Below are 23,610 nucleotides of genomic sequence, written 5' to 3' on the forward strand. Positions count from 1 at the left end.
TTCCTTCCCCAGATGAAGTTCAGTCTTTCAGCGCATAGGGAGGAAGTGTTTCTTAAAGGCAGTCCAGCAAAACCATTGGTAAGCAAGACGACCCTCTGCAAAAATTAAAGTATTAGCAGGCAAGAAAAGATAAATGCAAATAATGCACAAATCTTTCCAAGAAACCATCACTGAAATATATAAGCTCAAATTTCTTCAGGAGAGATCATCCCAGAGCAAAATACAGTGAAGCAAAGCTAGCAAGTTTATTAGGGTGGTGGACCCTGGAAGAAGAAAAGATGACGGAGAACTGTGCTGGTGTAAGGAGTCCTGCTCCTCAAGGAAGGCAGACAGAGAAGAAGTTTTCAGCATATCTTGTATGGCAGCATGTCTCCTTGAGTGAAGCCTTCCAGAGAGATCCTGGCCTCCCAACAAAATCCATAGTTTCCTGAAAACCTGCTGATCCTTTCCACAAAGCTTTAATAGTACTGCAGTATCTGGTGGTATTGTGACACCAAAACCAGATTCAAATAGCAAATCTGGTGATGATTATCAATGAGTATTCATAATTATCATTAAACTCAGAGAGCCTGACTTCAAACATCCACCACAGCTTTAGGTAAACTTCCCAAATTGTTGTAGGCATGCAGATCTTCTCTGTCTTTGGGTAAGAGATCCTTTATTCCATCGTCTTCGCTACCAGAAACCACATGCTTCCTAAATATGTCTTGTACATGCCTTATAGGACACAGTCCTTGCAGCTATTCTGAATTATCTTAAAGTGGTAATTCTGAATACGCTCTTCTGTGCTTAAAGCCTTATCTCTTTTTAACATGAAGGAACGAAATATCCAGAAACATTAAGAAAAACACAACTTCTGGGAGCTGTACAACAGCAATACATTTATTGATTTTTCCCAAGTTCTGTAACTAGCCTGTGAGAGAACAGACTTACAAACACAATAATATTAAATGTTGGCAAGATATATATTATTGGACTTGTGTGTGTGTGCGCATGCAACATTAGTGGTGATTCAATTTAGCCTGAGTTAAGGTTAGATATGTCAAGTTTGCAGTGGAGGAGTAACTTGCAATGTAGAAGTAATAGCTATAGTGCTTCTATGCCCACTACGAAATGCTGCAGATCATAAGTTTAATAAAACAAAACAGGCCTGGGGGAATAGAAGAACTTCAGAAAAGCACTGATATTCAGTTAGATCAGCAGCAGTAAAAAAGGGAACAGATTGAGCAATATATTTCATAGGACACAAGTATATATATATGTGTGTGTATATATAGCTATATAAAAAAAAATTATATATATGTAAAAACATCTCTGGCCTGTGAGTGTGGAGGCATTGATCCTCAGCAGTATAATTTCACCATAGGAAGTGACACATATTTCACTTTAAGAAATGATGGAACTTCAGGGCAACAAAAGCCATTTTTCCCATCATGTCTTTAAACCTATTATTTTGGTACAGAAGGTCATCATTGTACAAGCCTAACGGTCATTCATAACGTCAATTAACTTTGCTGAGGCAAACCTCTTGTCACCAAAAATGGGATACTGGCTTTGTGACATTATTATGAGGTGAAGAAACCCTAAAACCCTTTTAGTGGTTTGGTTTTGGATTTTTATTTGGGAGTGGAGTGTTTGTTGGTTTTGATTAGAGTTTTTGGCTCCCCCCCCCCCCCCCCCCCCCCCCCAGTTTTGGAAAACAAAATGACAAACAGTTAAGTGTAAAAGAAAGCAAAAGTTCTGATTTTCAGTACATCCTTAACTTCCAAGTTACAATTCTTTCTCTTAGAAAAGATACTCTAGAAGAAATGACAACTAATCCCTCTATTTTAAGCCACTGGTCTATCCCACCTTCCTTCTTCCTGCAGCTACCAGAAAGCAGCACTTATTCATGGGAACACATTCTACTTGAAACAGAACAGCTATTGCCTGGAAGGGGTATTCCTTCCAAATTTTTATTACAGCCAATGCTGAGAGAAACAGTTTTATTGCACTTGCCTGTTGAGATAGACACGTTTTTCTGTTAGCTGACCATTGCCATGGTTTGGATCTTCATAGGGTTCATTCTGCACCACTTCCACACCTTCGCCTCGATCACTCTGCTCATGGCTATGCTTGCTTATCATGTACAGCTGTCCAATTCTGTACTGCAAAGCAAAATCAAGACAATGTATTAGCTTTATATAATACATGTGCATTTAAAAGCTCTTGTCATACAATGATATAGCTGTATGTGCCAATGAAAGGTTGTTCAAGGGTGAAAACCAGTATTTTGCAGCTTCATTTAGACTTATGAGTCAGGGTCCTCCCATTATCTTATTAAGTCACTTGTGGAAAAATAACAAAACTTGTGTGTATACAGATGTAAAGAATCAGGCCAGTCCTTTATTTTTAGACTGTATTTGTAAGCATGTAAGTTAAGAATAATTAATCTACTGCTTCCACGTGCTGACATACAAGAGAATTTTAATCAGCAGGTGAACTCCAAAAGTTCTGTGGGACACAGGATCCTCCTGTCATGCCAACACAATGCCAAATAATGAAGCCCTGCAAAAAAATTCAGGATAACTACTGCTGCTTCACAGACATAGAAGCATCAACTCGTAAGAAAAAAACCCATGTAGACTCTAAATCCTTTGAAAAAGAAGTCTGAGACACGTCATTTGGCAATATTATTAAAATGAATTTAAGCACCTAAATGATGCTTTTTCTATAGGCTCTCGAGTTACTTAGGAAGCCAAAACCCAGGAGGGTTGACCCAGTGTTGCTATCACAGAAAAATAAATTGTTGTACTGGCAAGTGATTTTTTTCTCAGTATGTCTGCATTTACACCAGGGCTTTTGCCTCCAGAGAAATGTAACCAGAAGTACGTCTTTGAACCTTTAGTAGCAAAGATTTTAGGGTAAAACTGTACTTTCCCATACATTTTCTGGTCTGAGATTTTATTCTCACTTAAGTCTTTTCCACATTCTTGAATGTACCACAGTTCTTACAGCAAACTATCTTCGGACCTATACAGTTTTCTCCATTGGGATCCTTCTCTCCTCCAGAGTAATTTATTTAGGCATATACATGCTAATCACTTCAATCACATCAATCACTTCAAATACAAAGAACAACCTGTTAATTTAGAGAATGGCTGAGCTACTACACAAGCTGCCAAGTACTAGCTCAGCATAAGGAAACAAAAGGATAGTGACAGTCTGACCTCAGAAAACTCTCAGATTCTTGTGGTTATTACATACTATAAACAGCAATCCTATCACATACTTTAAAAAGCCCAAATCAAAAGAGCAATTAGCTGGGGAAAAAAACCCCAAACCATCACAGACCTTATTAACAACTGCCAACAAGACAATCTTACTAAACAAAATTAAGAGATAAAGGATCATGGAGGGCTCCCTACAGAAGTTCCTTAATTCCACGTAACCCCATTTTATTCCTCTGCAGCAGGCCATAAGAAGGTAAGAAACTTAGAACTTGCACCTTGCAAGATCATTCAGTTAGGGGACAGGGATGACCCTTCTCCCAGCACTGAACAGACACCTCCTCCTTCCTTGCCAGCTACACACTACAACAGTGAAGCAAATGATTTGCACCAAAATGTGCCTTTCAGCTGACAATTCCAAAGTACTAAAAATGCCTCAAGTTTATAAAAAGGTTCTTTAATGGCAAAAGGGTGCTCTAGGGCAATGATGATGAACATAACCCACTGTTAAAACTTGCTGGAACTAGTGGAAAAGAGGATAACTAGGGGGGGAGGAAATACCGTTGTCATAAAACTAGCAAATGTCATATGGGTCAGGTCAATTAATTGTGTGACCCTTGTAACGTTTGAAAAAAATTAGTAAATCTCTACGTAAGTGCTGGCTATGCAAAGCAGAACTGCCTGGAAATTTCAGTGTTATGTACATAGTATTTCTTCCTCTCCTTTCTACCTATAATTAGAATTGATGGTGCTTTTTTAATTAGAACTATAATTCTTTCTCTTTATATCTTATGTAACTTTGGAGAATCTACTTTCTCACTACAAAAATGATAAGTAGAATAATGCTATTTAAACAATTTGATGCTGGCACTCTCCTGCCTATATATTCAGCTTTCTCATCTCTGGTACCTCTTTCACACAAAATGTCCCCATTGAAGACATTAAGACCTAAAATTATTTTTCTTGCTACTCCAGTTATCTACCTTAGTGTCTACTGAATCCTTTTCTTTGTCTCATCATATTTGAACATTTTGTCCTAATCCTGAAGGCTCTGAAGGGCTGCAGTCCTCACACATACCTTTTAACTGGTTCCATGAAAAACTATCTTCTCTTTTTCACTAACAATAAATGAATGCATTGATACATAGGCAAGGCAAAGTTTTTGGACATAAGTAGTATATTTTATTTGATCAACTAGGAGAACTTTCAGGCACACAAAGCTGTTCTTCAGGTCTGAAATCAAAGCAACACACTTCAAAGCTGAATGCAAGTTGAGAAAAAATTCTTTGCCTTTAATTAGATATGTATCAATTAGACCACCTGAGAGTAAAGATGCTTAGTGCCTGTGGAGCGATAAGGATGTCAGAAAAGAGGAAAGGTGATAAGGTGCTTATCTTCTAATGGAAAGAAAGAGATCAGTAATTTATAGCCTGTGGAACATAAAAAGGTTAGGTGAGGAGAGGGGAGAGGAATTATGATTTGCCATAAAGTCAAGATTTCTATTGAGATTTTTGTTATCCCATATAGTTATGACTTCTAGTTGCCATGGACATCTCTGGTAAGTCTTTCATAATTGCACATATCACTGCATGCTTTGATTTCCTACTTTGCAATTTTGCTCTCAGTTTTAATGGTCAAATACAGACACCTCAGTTTCTGCTGGAAATACTGGCTCAGAAACATCAAGATGAATGTATGTTCACACTGACAACAAACAATGGGGTTGTACTAAAGCATTCATTTGCTCCAGCATCATGAATCAGAGATATCCACCTATAATGACACCACATGTTTTACTAACAGAGACTGTTGCTCTTTCATGGACCCATACCACCACAAACTGCTAGCAAAATATCAAATCACAAAGACCGTAAATCAATCTGAGTACATGGTTAGGAGTGGCTAAGCTGCATACCCACTGCTCTCTTCGGATGATGATCTGTATTGTCAAGTAGAAATTGCTTTACAGATGTTGCACAGTCAGTGCTTCAAGAAAGGTTCTGCTCCGATGAGACTCAAAATCACGCACACTCCAATTACACCTAAGATCTCACAGAAGGTATCCAAGACAGCTCAGCGTGGTGCTTCTCACTTGGGGGATGCTGAAGAAAACAGACGGCACCACTGGTGCTGGACAGCTCTTCTGTAGGAATCCTACTGCTACTTGCTTCTCCCCAGGCAATGGCTTTCCACAGCTATGGATCTGACACCAGCCAAGTGGAAATATCCACCTTTCATAACTATTGAAATGACTGTGCAGTCCTCCAAGAAAGCAGCTGTATTCTGCAAAACATGCACTTTAAAGTAGCTAACTTAGTTCTTTTGTGTGCTATTCATTTGTTTTTATCTGGTTTATAAAATGTTAATATCATTCTAGAGCAGGATGAGAAAAAGAGTTAGCTTCCAAAATTATAGTACTTTACTAAACCAGAGAGCACAGAACTGTTACATCAGATAAAATAACTTCTTTAAAAGTGTATGTTTACATACACTTTTTTTTACATGAATAAAATCCAAAGCAAAGATGTGTCTTTTAGAACTCGCTGAAATTTAAATGCCTAAAAAAAATCTCACAGCTTTTTCTAAGTTCCTATTGATATTGCAGAGCAGTATCACTTAAGAAACATTTTACATCACTAAACAATACTATTTTTTCCTGCAAGGGTAAACTGATGTGCCACTGTTATTTATGTTGCTCTATCACAACCTGAATTTCTGTGTTCTCAGCTGTAAGATAATCTTCCAAGACCATATACTCTTTCAAGGTAGTCTGTAAAATTTCATGCAGTGGCACCTGGAGAAAAGCTCTTTGTTTGAAAACTCTTCACTTTAATATGGGAAAATTTCTTCAATATCAAAGGAGAACTTCAACAAACAAATGCACTGAATGTGGAGTTAAGAGATTTCTAAGGATATTGCTACCCAGCTTTTGCAGTAGACTTGATGTTTCTCAACTCCTAATGAGTTAGATGTTGTTTCAGTGATGACCTCTCTTTTCCTTCAACAGGCAGATGGTGTTTGCCTGTTGGGAGTTTAGTCATACAAGAAACAAGGTTTAAGTTAGCAACAGCATAATGATGGTCAGTCTGATTTTGTTTAAAATTATAAGTGAGACCAGAATTATGTTTTTGGTGTTCTTGAGATAGGAAGAAAAAAAAAGAAAAAGAAAAAAAAAGGGGGAGTCCACCCTACACATCTTTCATTTGTAGAACTCCCAGTGTCTTCAGCAGAAGCTGCATAAGAAATCCTTGTACAAACATGTCAATTTTTTTCAGCCTGACTGACTATTACTCAGTTTTTGATCTAATACTAGTCTTACAGTACAACCTTTCAAACTTCATATGGAATGTAAAAAGTAACATTCTCTCAAAGGAGAAATTATGCTAAAGCTATCCATAGTCGGAAATTTTTATACCATTCCTTGAAGTTCTTATCTGAATGCTCACATAAAATGGAACAGATCCATCATTGGCTTAATCTTATACGTCAATTTTCATATTCAAAAGAATTGCTGAACCATTTCACCTACATTTACTTTTCTGTAACTAGACTGAACCATCAAGGATGGTGCTGCCATTTCAATTTATGCAATTTATTGTTCTAAGACAGTAGTAAGGTCCCTCCCTCCCTGCAGTTAGACGCTGGAGTCCAAAAGATTCTGAATGTCTTTCATACCTATTAAAGGTAATGATTGTTCAGCACACTGCATTTTGACAATGAAAAGTATTTCTCACACAGTGATCCATGCTAAAACATGCCAGTGGCTTCTAGTCCTGTCCTCAGAAAACTGCAAAGGTAAAACAGAAAAAAAGAAGAAAAACAGCAACAACTACACTGAAACAGATCTGTACTTATGCACAAATGTGCTCCTTTGCAGAGGTAGCTATAAAAAAAAAAATCCCGCCTCCACTGATGGCAGTAGGTGTTTTGTCATTGACCTCAATTTAGTGAAGATTTACTTCTAGCAAGAAAATATAATGAATCAACTTCATCATCAGTTGTATCTGTCTAGCTACACTGAATCCAAGGACACTGATTATGGCAAAACAGTACCAATTTGATTAAGGAATTCTGATTTATAGAATGTTGTCTCATTAATAGAAAGCAATCTTAAAACTGATTTATATGTTTTTGATTTATTTTCAAGTCACAGTCTTTGGAAGACTCTTTGTGTGCTCTTTGGTGAATGGGTTCCAAGACTTCATTTCAGGCCATTTTTTACTAAAAAAGATTACTAAGCACATTATTCAGCACTTGTATAATAATTTCCATGTTTAGAATTATTTAAAACAAGTTCTCATTATTCCTCAAAGCACCACCATGAGACAAGCATGGTGATCCCCAGGTAAGTTGCTTGTCCAAACATGCATAGCCTGTCACTTCAAGCAATCTCTTAATGGCAATTTAACAGAGGTATTTTATGTCTGGAAAAACTTGCTTGAAAACATACTTGCTTGAGTAAATAGCATTGTTCAGGAGGATACACTGAAGTTTCCTATTGTGTGTTTTGTTTTGATGTTAGAAAGCATGGTTTTCAGGTCTTGATCAACACCTAAGCCCCACACTGCCATAAACATGAAAAGTTTACAGTTAGATATTGAAGACAGGCAAAGAAAGCATTATTCTTATTTTATGTTTGATTAAATGAAACAGAAATTAATACCTCAACCTTAAAAAAAGTCTGTAATAGAACAGGGAATTTTGCCTCAATCTAGTGACTTCCAGCTCAGTACTTTTACCACAAGACACACCTGTAATTTTTTAAAAACTCTAAACAGTGATTACTTAGTGGTTTCTCTTATCTCACTCACTGACTATAAATCCTTCATGTTATTATTATTAGACATGATTCTGTCTCCCTTCTGAAATGGGTGAAGCCTAATGCATCCTCATACTCATCTGGAGGTTAAAGCAGAGCCCTCACATGTGGGCAATTACAACACCAGCTGATAGAGTACCAAGATTGTGCCTTCTGATCCCCATACTTATGTAGATGATGATTCATAGCTATTAAGAATAATTGAAGAAAATCTTTTCCATGACACAAACTCCAGGTTCTGACAAGGTGATTTGTCTTCCTTGTTATTAACATTCCTAGATTGGTTTTAACTAGCATAGTACAGTGTGCTGGTATTTGATGTTTCATGTACTGGTGGATTTGTATTGGCTCCTACTTGGTCTGCTTTTTGAATTAGGTTTTTGTTTGTTTTGTTTTTGCTTCAGTTGGATGACTGGCTCTCAGAGCTACCACTCTGCAAGCAACAGAAGTGAATGTCTCTCATTAACCACCACCTTAAGGTTTTACTGCAGGACATTGCTATGGAGGGAAATTAGTCAGACTTGTAAACACTGCAGAATTAGAAAACTTTTTGTCACTGAAATAATCATTCTCTTTGCCTAGATAGCTATGTGCAGGAAGAAAATAAAGCCACTGTAAATTTGAACTTGGAAGTCTCTTTTATGTAGCATAACTCACCAGTGTGAAGGTAGCACTTTGTATTTCTAAAATAGTGATTTTCCTGGTAAAATAACTACATTGTGGGCTAGGGTCATGTGAAAGGAATACTGCTGGTTTTGACTGTTGGGAAAATCTGCAAGGAAAGCATGAATAGTAAACAGAGAACACAGAAGGGGTGTGTTCTAGCCCAGTGTAATGCCTTGCAGAGATATCCAGACTACCACTGAACTGATCTTACATCTCCTTTAGCCTGGCTGAATAGCAGTATGGACTGTACACTAATATATTATTTAACTTCTAATTTCTAAGCTGTTTAGAGCAAACGAGGCACCTTTATACTGCATTCTCTTTGCTATGTAGAAATATCCTAAGTGCAAAGAAGTTTTTATGAACTGTTATTTTAAAATGACTGTCCCTGAGGCACAAAGACAAGAAAGTAGCTCCAGAAGCAAAGGTACCTTTCTACATGACTGTCTTCAAAAGTAAATCTATTTTTACCTATACAAGAGATCAACCTTCTGAAACAAGAGAAGGATTGACTCGTTACAAGAAGGAATAACAACAAAAATCCTCGCCACTGACCTTATCTAATTACAGAGGTGCCACAGTTAAGTGAGTGCCATAGTTCCAAGTGTCATTTTATTTTTGGGTTTAAACACATTAGAGGTGCAGTTGGTATTGAAAATAGGTTGTGGAAAGCATCTGAATTGAACAAGGCAACACAGAAAAACCCAGCAATGAGAAAAATGTGCACAGAAGAAGGAGAAGCCATATGAGAAATCAAGATGGTATTCACTACCAACCAGTGGGAGAAATAACAGTTGTAAGAGAATCAATGTTAAATATTTCAAGGGGTTATTTTGTCTACAGATGATTTTATGTGATTAATGCCATCACTGCTCAGGACAGTAACCTGTGTAAAACTTCCTACACCAATTGAACAGTAAAGATTAAACCTGGCAAAATGCCGTCTCTATTACAGGATGTCCATTGCTTCATCACAGTACAAATGAGGGAACCGACCTTGCCTGTGTAGTAGTTTGCCTGTCTAGCAGTCCTGAGACTAAATTAAAGCTAAAACAGGAAAACACAGAATGAGCTGTCAAGAAGGCAACAGTACTTTCTGAACTAGCATACAATGAATGGTTTAAAAGTAATTTCATTTAAAAAAACTAGCCAGATGAAAAAGATCTATAGGAAGCTTTAGCAGGAAGGTTGTAATAACAACTATAAACATCTAGGTCCTAAAATTTGAATGTAAATATGAGGCACTGTTGTGATTTAAGGCCCTAGAAAACTGTACAAGTCATTTAGTGGTATGTTACCCTAGTAATATATAAAGAATCTGACTAGTTAGAGTTGAGCTTGAAATTTTTCTTTCAGTTAATTCCTGCATGCATCTGTGATTCACAATGCACGACACATCTGCTGACTTGCATCAGCAGTCTTCTTTAGTATTGCCTGAATTCATGGGAACATGCTTTTGTAGCCTCACAAACAAACAATTGCAGCAGGAACAGTTGACTTTTGCATGCTGTGAAGTGCAATTCTTACTGCTTTCATGTTTGCTTTGCCTTTTCAAGGAAGACATTACATCCTTAAGATACTTTATCTGTTTAAATTCCTGTGAATGACAGTTCAGCAACAACATATTGGATGTTCAGCAGGACAGTATCCTCCTCTAATATTTTCAGCTAAAGAAACATGACCTACTCTAAATTTACAGTATCCTGGCACAAAATGGCTTACAACCTGAAGGAGTAATACTGAAATCAATAGGAGCAGGTCCAGATCTGTGGTTAATAGGTGTACAATGAAAATTAAAATAAATTAAGTTGCAAATTTTCAGCTTTCATGCAAATGTTTTGCCAAATATAGCTCATGTCCTGTTCAAATGGTAGTAATTTTATGTTTCTACACCAGCTGTTCTATTGAAAAAAGCCAGCTGTTTATTCTGAGTGTACAAGCTCATACAATTTTTAAGAATCAGTTTTTATTAACAATATTTTACAGTGAGTCAGCTGGTTAAATTTTTCAACCGTTTACACTATGTGCTCTTTATATGAATACCAATAATACTGTATTATTTAGATTTATGAAGATACATAGATTTCCTACAAAGGATGCATGTAAATTTTCAGGAGGCTGTCTAAAATGCCCTCTGTTCACAAAACCAGAAAGAACAGCTAAAAGGGACTACGATGTCGCTTGACCACTTATAGCCAGTCTGTCAGTAATGCATACTGAAACACTCTTCACATCTACTGTGCCCTGTTTATGAGTATCTGCCTCTGATTAAGCCACAAATATGCCATGCCTTAATTACAGCTTATTGTTTTTCAGGCACAATTCACTTGGTCTTAGAGCGCAAAACTACTTTGATAACTATTAAATGCTATTGATGTTTTTTCTAAGTCAATACAAAACCATATTTTATTTGGTAACCACAATTCATTCATGAGATTGTAGTTAATTTGAAGGCTGAAGCTCAAGGACCTGTTTAGCAAATCTCTTAAAACTTTAACTTAGTATGCAGTAAAATGAAGTAAAACTTCAACATAATTTTTGTAGAGGCTACTAAAGTTTTTTTAGTAACCCAAACTCTTTTCCTGATATTCCAGGAAAATACTGTTTCCATTTGAGATATTCCAAGAAAAGTCAGAATGGAAAAGCGCAGGCTTCCTTCTTGATCCCTGCCACTGATCTCTTTCCAGCAGCATGCACTCGTCCTCCACACAGGGCGTCACGTGAATCTATTTCACTCACAGTGAAAAGTAACATTCTCCGTGGATTAGTGATGGTGATCCAGAAGCTTGCTTTAGTAAACCAGACAGCAAAAACTCTTGTATGTTTTTTCATTAAAATAAAGATGATTGTGGGGGGGGCGGGGGGGGGGGGGGGGGGGGGGGGAAGAGAAGAAACTAAACCTGTGTGCTATGCATATTAAACACATTTCTGTTGGCAGGAGAAAGGAAGCGCTGTGAACAGCCAGACAATGCAATGCATCAAAGGGCTTGAGCTGCAAAGCTGAGTTTGAACACACAGGTTAACTTCTCTGAAGTGCAAGAGTTTTAAATCTTTATTTATTTTAATTCAGCTCAGTTTAAGCTGGGAGTATTCAGAGTTGCATACATCCTTTGACCCTTTCCAAATTCAATGGAGTGCAGAAATGGACTCAGAAGTTAGGTTTATCTTTAACTATAAACAGACCAGACACGTGTCCATCTGTTCATACTTTTAGAAATTATTTTTCTCTTTTTGCATGGCTAATGGTATTTGCTTAATGCTTAAGTAGAACTTCTTTCCCCTCAGGCTTCTTTTCTCTTAATTACTCTTCTTCAGTAATTACTCATTTTTGTGACTTATAAGAATCTCTCATACCAAACCCACCAATTTTCAAGTACGAGAATTTGATGATTTCAGGAAAAAGCTTTGCCTGTAAACTTTGAGTTTAGAAGCACCAAAGAGACCACAAAGGATTCTATAAACTTTGTCAGAATCAGAGGGGAATAATTCTGCAACTACATTTTTTTGTCAAGCAAGTTCCTTATGATTCATTTTAGGCAATAGAATTCTGCTTATAAATATGAAAAAAAGGATACCTTTCTTAGTATACACAGTCTAAAATAAAAAAACTGAACATCAGAATTTCGCATTTACTATTTACAACCTTAATAAGACAAATCCAACCTGCCTTCTGATATCTTATTCAGAAGAAAGTGAAATTTTGTCTGCTACTTCCAATGAAACAAAAATATATTCACAGTCCAGAACATTTGATTATCACAAATAGTTCATCTTACTTTCTGATCTTCTAAAACAAAACTGACTTCAATTTAATTTTTAAAATGCACTTGTTCTATGCCTGCATCCTGAAGATAAAAATAACGTTACATACAATTCTGTGTCTGCAAATAGTTGAGGTCACTCCTGCATCTCTGCATCTAACCTAGAGATTAGGGTGATGAAGATATTAAGGTTATCTAAAGTCATCTGATGAAAGGAAGTACATGAGAGCAAGACTTGAATTATGTAAGAAGGAAATGAAGGCATACTTTCCTCCCCATTCCTAGATTTATAAGATACACTGAAATCTCAAGATTAATACCAAAAGAAGATAAAATTTTTCCATTTTAGTTCACTAGAACAAATATTTGCAAATTAAGTATGTACTCTATAAACCTGCAAGTGACACCCCCCCCCATGTTGAAATAAGTCACCACATAAGTAGTAAGTAGCAACTTACTACTTCTGCAGTGATGCCTTTTTTACACGCATGAAGCCTCTAATAAATGTAGTAAGTACATTTAGGGTAGAAATCTGTTTGCTGGCTACTGACTTATGGAAAATCAAAACTGCAGCCAAATAAACTCTTGGGCAAGAAACCTGAAGTTTGCTGCAGAACCCAACGCAACTGTGACATCTGTGGAGCGCACATGCTGGAGAAGCAAGCATGCTCCGGGCAGCATGTGCCTGCCATCTAATGTCTTTGTCTAGACTAATTACAGAATACAGAACCTTTCAAGTAAAACTCTTCCACTTTGAAGGTGCAAGTACTTTTACAATATACAGATAAGTAGAATTGTTGCTTTCCAGCACAACAGAGAACGGGAAGCTCTTACGTAAGTATAAGTAAAATTTCCAGGAAGGACCACATTCCTGACTAACTGACAGACTCCAAAGCTTCCAGATCAGACATTCTTTTAATACCACATGTAGAATAAAAGGCACAAAATTACTGCCAAGGGACTATATAGGCTTAATTCAATTGCATCATAATCCAGAAATGTGAAGCTATATGGTCACCAGATGTTTTTGACAGATGGTGTCACAGCATTAAGCATTCTACCAGTGCTTATCTGTTTTTACTGACCAGTGTCAGATCCCAAACAAATCCTGTAAGGAATGTCTAGAACATTACAAACACAACGAGTGTCTCCTGTAGAACAGAACTTGGAAACAGCACAGAGGGAGGTACAAAAAACTACAACAAAACTGCAGATTTTAACCAATACAGAAGAATTACACTGGTTCATCATACTTAAAAAGACTAGAGAAATAAACCCTTTTAAAATATGTTGTATCTTTGTAGGGCATGAATTTTAAAAATCCTGCTACCAAAATTTCAAATGCAGTATTATTTCACATGCACTTTTAATTATCATATCTGCAAAATGCCAGTGAAAATTTTAAAGCTGATATCAAATAATGCATATTGGCTACTATAAAATATTATAAATAATACAACTTAATTATTCTTATGAATCCAGTATATTGAAGGACTGCAAACCAACTTACAACAATTTCATTAAAAACTCAAACATTTATAAGGGTCCAAACATAACCTTCAAAACTTCACATGGTCAAAATAAATCATTATAAGCATACACACAGAAAGGTAATTACCTTTCTCTAAGGAAGTTACCCATTCTAACAGAGTTAAAGTAATAATGCTTGGGTTAAATGGGATATAATTTCTTGAGCTTATACAGCAAATAAGTATCTATATTCTGCAGAGATACCTACAGTCTTGTTATAAGTAAGTGCTGTAAGTAATAGCTAGCAATTTATCAGTGAAGATATGCAGCATGTAAGAGAATCCAATGCTGCAAATGGAGCCTTGACAATAGAACTAAAAAGCTCTTCTAGGACAGATACTCCTGCCCTACCTCTGCTGGATACCAGCACTAGTAGTAATCACCAGTGATAGCAGAAGAGCGAGTAACTCCTGGTTCTCCGCTGGACTGCGCACTCTTCTGAAGTACCTTGCATAGCACAAGTAACAGATAAAACAATTTCTCAATACTTGTAAGTGGGAATATCTTTCTTTCCACCATAAAGAATTTTCTTTGGTGTTCAAACTTTCTGCTACAGAGAAGTTTCCAAAAGGCCACTGCGGCTGGAACAGATCCTGTTGAGTTCAATGGAAAGACTCTCCTGTTGACTCCGGAGAGCTTTGTACGTAAGTGAACAAACAGCTTTTCTGCACTTTCTACTCCAAAGTTAACCACTTCCTCATTAGTTAGAGCCAGCTGCGTCATTTAGAACATATCCTTTGGGTATAAGAGTTCATGGTGTACAGTAGCACCAGGGAATAAAGCTGAAAACCATAACAACAATATGTATAAATAGATAAGATCTCTTTATAGAGAACCTGGTTTTCTTCCTCCAGTTCTTCAGAGCACAGCACAGTGCTCTGCAGTAGTCATGCAACTACAGTTTATGCAAGTACTCTGGGCTGTAATCTGCTACCAAAGACACATGTTTAAAATGGAAAACATATAGCTTGAAGACTTTAAATGCATACACATTAGAAAAAGCTGGGCTTGTGCAAAAGTCAGAATTAATCCAGAGCATTCTGCTGTAGACCTCAATAATAAAATCAAGCAAAACCACATGCACACAAAAGCTCAACAAAAAACCCCTCCCCATAGCCTAAAAATAAAATTAAAAAGGTATCATTGCTTCCTTTCCTGCTACCCCACAGCCTTCTACTACCTAAACAACACTCTCTCAACAAGTCGTTGGTTCAAACTCAGAGAGAGGAAGTGGTTGCTGTAGCAATGGCAGAAAGAGCAGACAGCAAGAACACAAACTTGCCGCATGCCGACATAGCTTTAACTTCCTCTGGTTTGTCATCTGCTTGTTTGATAAACTTACTACTTTTCATTAAAATAAAGAATTCAGACAGGTTTACAGAATTCTTTGACACATGCTAGGTGGCCATAAATTACTCATCAGGAAACACTAAAAGGTATAATTAAGGGAAAAGATGGAAGAGAAGATTAAAATATGAATGAATCTCACTAAAAATGTCCATACCCGAACTGATCTCACAAGTCGGTCAGTAATCAAATTTTAGTCTAACACACTTTTAAGTGCCTGTGGTTCAGTAAAACATTTATAACAGTACACAACAGTATTACTTTTAAGTTCAAACATTGCTTTTATACAGTTTTAGATGGTTCCTACTATTTCTACAGGCATGTGAAGTGAAACATTTTTATGAAAGTATTTTTTATTCTAAAAACTTGATGAACTATCAGTTTGGTTAACCAGATAACGCTAAACTTGAATGTGAATACTCAGTGCTTTGTTCTACAGCTCAAAGGCTGGGCAAATGCATGTTGAAGAATTTCCAATCTAACAAACTTAAGTGCTCTAATACACTGTTTCTCAGACTTCTTTTACCGTAAATCTCTCTTCAATGTTTGCAAACTTTTGGGGTGGGCAGGGAGGGAGGGGATGTCACACTACCTACCTACCACTACACACTCCCTACTACAAAACAGGGAAAACTCTGGAATGCAGTATTTTAAGCAGGGCCTGGGGTCTGGAGCTTGCCTAGGAATATTTTAGCTAGGTAGTTCAGAGGACAGGTTTAATAGGAGCTCATGGCAAACAGTTACCACAGGATCCACACTCTCACTTTCCAGTCACTTGTTAATCTTTATAATATCCCATTCTTCCCTCTCTTACATTCACTGCATAGAATGAATACATATAAGGAATGTTAATGGTTAATTATCCAACTTTGAAACCTAAATTCTCTATTTCTCTTTTTTTTGTTGTTGTTTTGCCTTGTGCTGGTGTGGACTGCACAATTCTCCTGAGAAGCAGATAACCATCTGGGCAGGCTGAATTCCTCGCTGCCACGGCTGAACTGCTATCCAGCACCTCAGACAGACAAATTAAAGCTACACAGTGCCACAGCAGAGTAGGCATATTCTTCAGCTGCATCTTCCTTCATCATCAGGATCTGATATACCTGCTTCCCAATCTTGGATTATCAAAGCATAATCTTGGATTATTGCAGACAACCAGACTAAACAGTACTTCTTGAATCTTTCCTTCGATCCAGGCTGCATACAACTAGTTAAAAACAAATAAATTAATGCATAAAATTCTGCTCTTGATTGAAAGGATCGTAATGAGAAATTTGCTGTCTTAACTGGTCACAACTGTCACTTAGAGCCAGCTATCAATGTGGCTCTGTGGGAAGCTTGCAGTGTTACTTCTGCTGGAGCCAAATGGTTGTCTTGCTGTGAGCACAAATGCTGACAAGCAGGGCAATATGTGGGAAGAAATCTGGCATTTCCAGTGGGATGCATGGATGTGTACAAGCAGTTATGGCTTTATATACTGAAAGTGTATACTCTAGTTGACTATACTAAACCTGTCACATGCCCATTCTCTCCTCATGATTCTGAATAGCTCAATAGCTACCTGATATAATCTGGATGTCCAAACAACTCACATCAAATAAACAACTAAGATAGATAAATGAAGTTACTTGATAAAGAAAAAGCACCCCAGGTATTACAATAAAATAGAACAGATAATGCAGTGGTCTCAAATATTGAATAACAAAAAGGGAAAAAATATTTAAAAAATCAAAACAAAGTTTTTGATTGCAATTTGTTTCTTTAAATTTAAATTGCAAAATCAGTAAATACTATTTTAAAATATTTCAGATGTTTAAAGTGAGGTTAAAACACAGAAGAGGACTTAGTGTTGCAAAACAAAGTTCATTTAGGGAAAGGAAAGGTGCAAAACTGCATTCAAGGCTGCTGGATGGCAATACAATGTTTTCATGTAATTTTCCCATGGCACTTAGTGATATTAAAACTACAGTGTCTGGGAAGCATGACCGATTATTGCTTTATTTTCTTATTCTTCCAGTAATTTCTCACACACAAACACATAATGACCATCAAGACAGTATACAAAAGCTTAGATTTGACAACCAAATAAGCCTTCCAAAAGGTCAGTGTGTTTAATTCAATTTAATTTAGTGAAGGGCCAGAGCTCTTGTTTTACATCTCAGAGCTGATTCCCATTGCCTAGTTCTGAGTTACTGAGAACAAACAGAAGGTTTGTATTATAGCACCTGAATGATAATGTGTGGAAGGGAGGAAATGGAGTCAGAATTTCAGTTCTGGATTCGTCTTTGCTATTTTTTCCTGTATTACCCAGATACGCTGCCTTCATGAACACCAGAGAATTCCACATATAGCAAAATATGTGTCACAGTTCCCTCCAATCGGTACAAATCTAGCAGATTCAGCTCTCATATCAGTCTTCCACCTTCCGCAACTTCTTCTTTATGTACAAAATATGGTAGAGAGAAAAAGGATGACTACACAGCATTATAGATCTGACAGCCTCTTGGTGGCCTCCTGAACAAAATTTAGGAAACTTCTTGAGCTGCACTGACAACAGTACTGGGTTCAGAATCCACTAACTGCAGTGGACTCCCTGAAGGTCACTTCATTTTCTGTGCCAGAGCTCACACAATTGGAGAACCAAGCTTTCTGCATACTGCCTTAATTTGGTAAGGCTGTTTTCTTAAAAAAGACCTTACATTTTCCCTATGAGCCATAACATATGCTACAGAAAGAGAGACAACATACTTTTCTATAGCCAGAAGGTCTGTATTTGAGGCTTGCTATTTATACCGTTATTCTAGTCCTTTACTCTGCCACAAAGCCCTGACAACCCCAACTATTCAACAAATGACCTCCCTGTCACAAAGACAGCCAGAATGACTGCAGATTCCTTCATATGAATAAATGCCTATGAAGGATTAAGTTTCCTAATATATTTTTTTTTTTTTTACCTGTGGAAATGAAAGGATAATTCAGTAATTTCATTAGATCAGGAAGATAAAGCTAGCATTGGTTTTCCACTTACTATTAAAGGTAATCATGCAGGGCCAAAATACTGTGTTATTCTTTGCCATTCCATTTTTAGATTATTTTCTTTCCCTTTCTAACTATTGGTGAGATTCATATCACAAAACTATCAACCTTTACAAAATGGATGCTTTCATCTTTGCGGCTAAGGTGTTTGTGAAATCAATATGATGTGAAACAATTTTCTACATTATAGTACATTTGCCATGTGATTAACTGGAAGATGTCACTGCGGTATTACTATTTTATCTTCATGAAGACATGCATTCAGGGCAACAACAGAGCACAATATGCACTTTCTCAAGTCTAGAAATGCAAGCAATCCCAAGGGAAACTTGCAGAGACATGCTTGCCTCTCCACTCATCCGTACATCAAACGTTTCATTAAAGCCATCTGACTGACATTTCTCCTTCCACTGGCATCAGAAAGAAAAAGTGCCATTAAATGGATTCTCAGGTTACCATCGGATATTGGCTCCAAAATAATCTTCTAGATGTCACAACAACCTTGTGGAAATTCCTAGAACTGCAGTTGCGCCTGCAAGAATGTATGAACAGAAGTGTAACATTTTATCCTTTCAGAAATACTTTAAAACACAGATGAACTTAATCTCAGCCTCTCAGAGAATACCTGTGGATGAATAGCTATTAAGCGAGAAGCTCAATGAAGTGAAACAACTTTAAATTTTCTTGAAATGAAAGATTAGATGGATTTTTAGAAGGTTATGAAGAGGATGCTGAAAGAAGATGAGATTTAAGGGCTAGCAAATAATTCATTCTATGAAACAACACAAAAAGAATAAAAAATAATACAGATATTTACTGCAGTGCAAGCTCAGCGTGGGCTAAATTGTTTGGCTGAACTGCTCTGTGCCACCATGGCTAAATTGTTCCCAACACCCCGGCTAACACTTGCAGAAAATCCAGGTGTAGATAACTGGCTGCAATATTGCACTCAGAAGTATAGCTGTACTTTTAGCTCCTTCTTAGCTTTTGCCAACTTTGAATTCTGTTTTATTTCTTTTAACAAAAAATAAAGGAGTTTATAATTGAAGCCAAATAACCATTCTCATCTCCTGCTGATCTGTATTTGACTTGAAGACAGCCACTGTCTTGATGAATCTGGCCTAAAATATCATAAGCAGCTTGCAGCTTCACTTAATAAAATATTGGTCTGACAATAATTCCAATGAAGCCAGTTTAGTGAATGTGTTGTGTATTTACTAGCTGTACTGTTTATATTACTAGCAGTGATGTTGATACTGTAGCTGGTCATTGCCAGTTAAATAAAACACGAGTTTATGTTACCATCAACTATTTATTTTAACATTGACATAGGCAGTATGATGTGTAAATAAGTAGCAGTATTTTTCTGTTAACAGAATTGTATTTTAAATTTATGGAAGAGATGTATCTAAAGTATAAGCAGAGAAAGTAACAGATCACCTATCATTAAGCTTGCTGACAACTTCCATTAGAAAAGATTGTTCTCTTGTTGGTAACAAATCTTCTAAATTTTAGTTGCATGGATGTTTTACTGTGTCTACTTTAGGCTCAGAAAGCTGCAATCAAAATGGCTCAGGAATGTTTCAGTTGCTAGTAAGAATAATAGTAATTATTAAGTAGAAAAGATTCATTGTATTGGAAATAAATGTATTTTTTTTCCTTTGGAAGGCTCTCATGCCTAGAGTGGGCTAGTAAAGGGACTTGAAATTCAACAGACATGTAGTCTTTGCATAAACACTTACCTTATGCTGTTCATGTGAAAATCTATTCATATTTAGCCCCTTGGCTAAATATAAATCTTTAAATTTAAGCCTTTGCAAATACAGTTCCATATTCTCAACAGAAGTTTTTTAGAGCTTTCCAGAAGAATTATCAAAATATTATGTTCTTACTGCACACTCTCAAGCCTCTCACAGATCCTACTATATATAGGATATATGTTTTCCTTGTATGTTATCACACTTTTTTTCTATTGCTTATTCTGTTCTACCATATGTCATCATGTACATTTTAAATTATTATTTTATCCATTACCGTCCATTATCTCAAGTGCAGAAGTCTGCGCAGTGCATCTCAAGGTTCTAACACTGATGATAATACAGACAGCAGCTCACATGAGGCCATATAGTCAAGCTTTTTTTCCTCAGAACGTTTTAAAAGCCCCCAAAATAATTACAAACAAAAGCTATGCTTAAGGAAATCCTACCAAGCTTGTAAAGCCAGGCACTCAAGAGTTAGGGAAAAGCGATGAGTGGCTTATTGGATATTAATGCACTTGTGTACATAAACACTATGGCACAATTAAATAATTATGTACCGGTTTTTCTTCCTATTTGAGGTAGTTGCATACTAATGTAGATGACTTTACATAGGGCTTCTGCTCCATTTGCTAAGAGCTGAAAAACATACTGTGCCAGTTCAAGGTCATATGGATTTAAGAATCCACATCAGTGCATATCCTCTGGGCATCACCAGCACAACAGTACCCAGTTGTCATGCATAAGGATGAGAAATTACCGAAATTAAGAAATCTAGGTTACATAAGGCAAATTGCTTAAACCCAAATTCTTCACAAGCAATTGCTATCTCCTTGTTCCTCATCATCTAGGTACCCCACTTGACACAAGAAATCTGGTTCAAAGAAATGCTAAATATTTACCAGATAGCTAAAGTCTAATGAGAACTGTGTTTTAAATGGGCTATATAATTCCACTCTGAAGTAGGTTCCAAGTGTTAAATATTCAAAATACGTTAATATTTTCAACTGTCATGTCTCAATACAGATGTTTTGTCTTCTGTAAAATCAGAAAATTTGTTCATTTTACAGAAATGTGATGAAAATAAATTGATTAATGTTTAGGAAAACATTCAGACACTTTAATGATAAGCATCACTCAAAACCATGATAGACAGTGGTTCCAACTTCAGAGATGGGTAATAAGTTACTGGAAAAGGAGACAAAAAATTATATCATGAAAAAGTGGTGTTCATTCGAGGGTCACCCAGCCCTTCCAGGAACCATTTATATGGAAAATACATTCAAAAAGCTGGCAAATCAAAACTGTATAGGCAATGTTAATTTTGGCACCTCCTAATTCTAAGTGCTTGTCCTGGAACCCTTAAATAATGATTTTTAAACCAGTCTATGTTGATAAAAATGGAATTACAACTTCATTGCTGGTTTAGAATTTATGAAAAAGGATATAGACTACTGAAATCTTTGTAGACAGGTTTGCAGATGAAGTGGGTATGAACTCAAGAGTGTCAGCTTGCAGATGTACTTTTTCCTGCTTGTGCTGCTGTTTTTGGTGGTGGTTGGGGTTTTTTTTGTTTTGTGGTTAAATAAAAGTGTTCAGCTTTCAATTCTTATCTTTTGGATGTGTTATATTCATACTACAGAAAACAAACATCAGTATTTTGACCCTGTGGGGTTTTTTTCCTGAAAACAAGACATTAATAGAAGGTAGAGTAAGCAACAGCAAAACTTCATTTTTTAAACTGGAGAAGCAGCAAAATTAATTTTGAAAGCTTCTTCATTCAAGGCTGAAAGCCTTTGTACAAAACTTCATCCTGGAGTGATATTTTCAGCTGTAATATAGGGGTTTGTAATGGAAATGCTGACAGGCCCATAATTATGGAAGCACTAGCGGGCACCACTATAATAGTATATCAGATAGGCATACTACTTAAATACAATACAAGGTATCAGAAGATGTTAGTGTCTGTCCTCATTAAAGCAGCACTTAAAATTCCTTTTAACCTCCATGACTCAAAACTATTAATCTGACGTTCAGAAGGACATATACACTGGTACTAATATTTGCAATGAATACATCCCCTTTAGTACTTCAAACTGAATTGAATATGTTTAAGCTCATAGAAACTGCAAAAAATAAATAGTAAGAATAAGAACATTTTATTTTACAGGACAATCTGAAACCACGTAAAGTAATATAAAAATTACACATTAGTTCATGTGTTCTATAACATTTTAAAGCTTCTTTTTATATCCAAATATGCAATGATATATCTGTGATGCAATTACACTTTTGAATATTTAGGGGGGAAATGTTGTATCACCTCTGTTCACTGGCTCTTGTTTGTCAGTCAGTTATAAATATTAGTATGAAATTCTTGATGCCTGTACAAATTCCACACATGCAGAGAAAGGACGATCAAGCCTGAATATCCTGAAGGGTAGCTGGTTGAATAATATGTTCATAGCCTATATAGGTTTTAACTTTATGTTGTTATTCCCACCGAAAACATTCAACAAATCGGTAGCATGATTACAATATGCACAGTATATTCTATTTCTGTAATACATTAATTCTGAAATTTCATCTGAGAGTTGCATGCTATAATAATGTTCTTTTTTTCCAACAGATGCAGAAATACTAGCAGGATGTTACCTTTGAATTATTTCCAAGCATATACTCTATTTCATGACTCCAACAGACTCACCCCTATTTCCTTCTCTGCATTAAGGTGCTCGAAAACAATAGAAAGAGTGAATTTACCTTTCCTGCATCTTGTCAGAAAATCAATTTTTTGGGGATAAGTTCTCCTGAACAAGCCCTTTTTCAAGCATAAAAATTTTTTTTTAAAAAAAGTATGTGCTACATTCTGTACAAATCTAGGTATACAGCTCTTATCAGGTAAGGGAAATAACAAACGTCACATTCCACAGAAGCTTGCCTCACTGGAAATGGGACTGATGATGTTTTTGATGACTAGGTAGAGAAAGAAAACATCTCACTGAACAGAAAGTACTTTCCCATGGAAAGCTGGAATAGTACTATTTTGAGTAATGCCCTATTTAAACCAGGGACACCCTCACTCTGTCACTCACACAAACATGATTTGCATGCTTTGGTGGCTTGTAACTCTGTCTCAGACTACAGTAACACCTTATAAAAGATGATTCAGAAGATTATTATATTTGCATATTTTCCCCATTGCTGACAGTGAAGGCTTCCATGGGCCATCAGTTTCAGGACTACAGCCACTACAAGAGAGCATGATCAGCAAAACAAAAAGGTCCCAACATCTACTGATGTCATTCCTATTTGAATGTGGAGCATAACCGAGGCTGCTAGGATTCCTGCATTTGTGGTCATGGGATCCTTTAAATTTCTTATGAGGAAACCAGGTTTTCTCCTGAAGAGGATAGGTTTTAACATTTTGTACCAACAGAAGACAATGCAATTGCCAAAGTTCCAGAACAGAGGTCCACATGATG

At 36.6% G+C, this 23,610-nt stretch overlaps 1 protein-coding gene across 1 annotated transcript in view; it reads right to left on the minus strand.

The window, feature by feature from the left end:
* PITPNC1 (phosphatidylinositol transfer protein cytoplasmic 1) overlaps positions 1 to 23,610 on the minus strand; it is an 84,833-nt gene that overhangs the window by 43,833 nt on the left and 17,390 nt on the right. The window contains exon 2 of the mRNA XM_074846847.1: positions 1,999 to 2,147. Coding sequence (XP_074702948.1) covers positions 1,999 to 2,147 — 149 coding nt within the window. The remainder of the gene's footprint in view (positions 1 to 1,998; positions 2,148 to 23,610) is intronic.

The sequence above is a fragment of the Strix aluco genome, chromosome 21, assembly GCF_031877795.1.
Source record: "Strix aluco isolate bStrAlu1 chromosome 21, bStrAlu1.hap1, whole genome shotgun sequence".
Taxonomy (NCBI): Eukaryota; Metazoa; Chordata; class Aves; order Strigiformes; family Strigidae; genus Strix; species Strix aluco.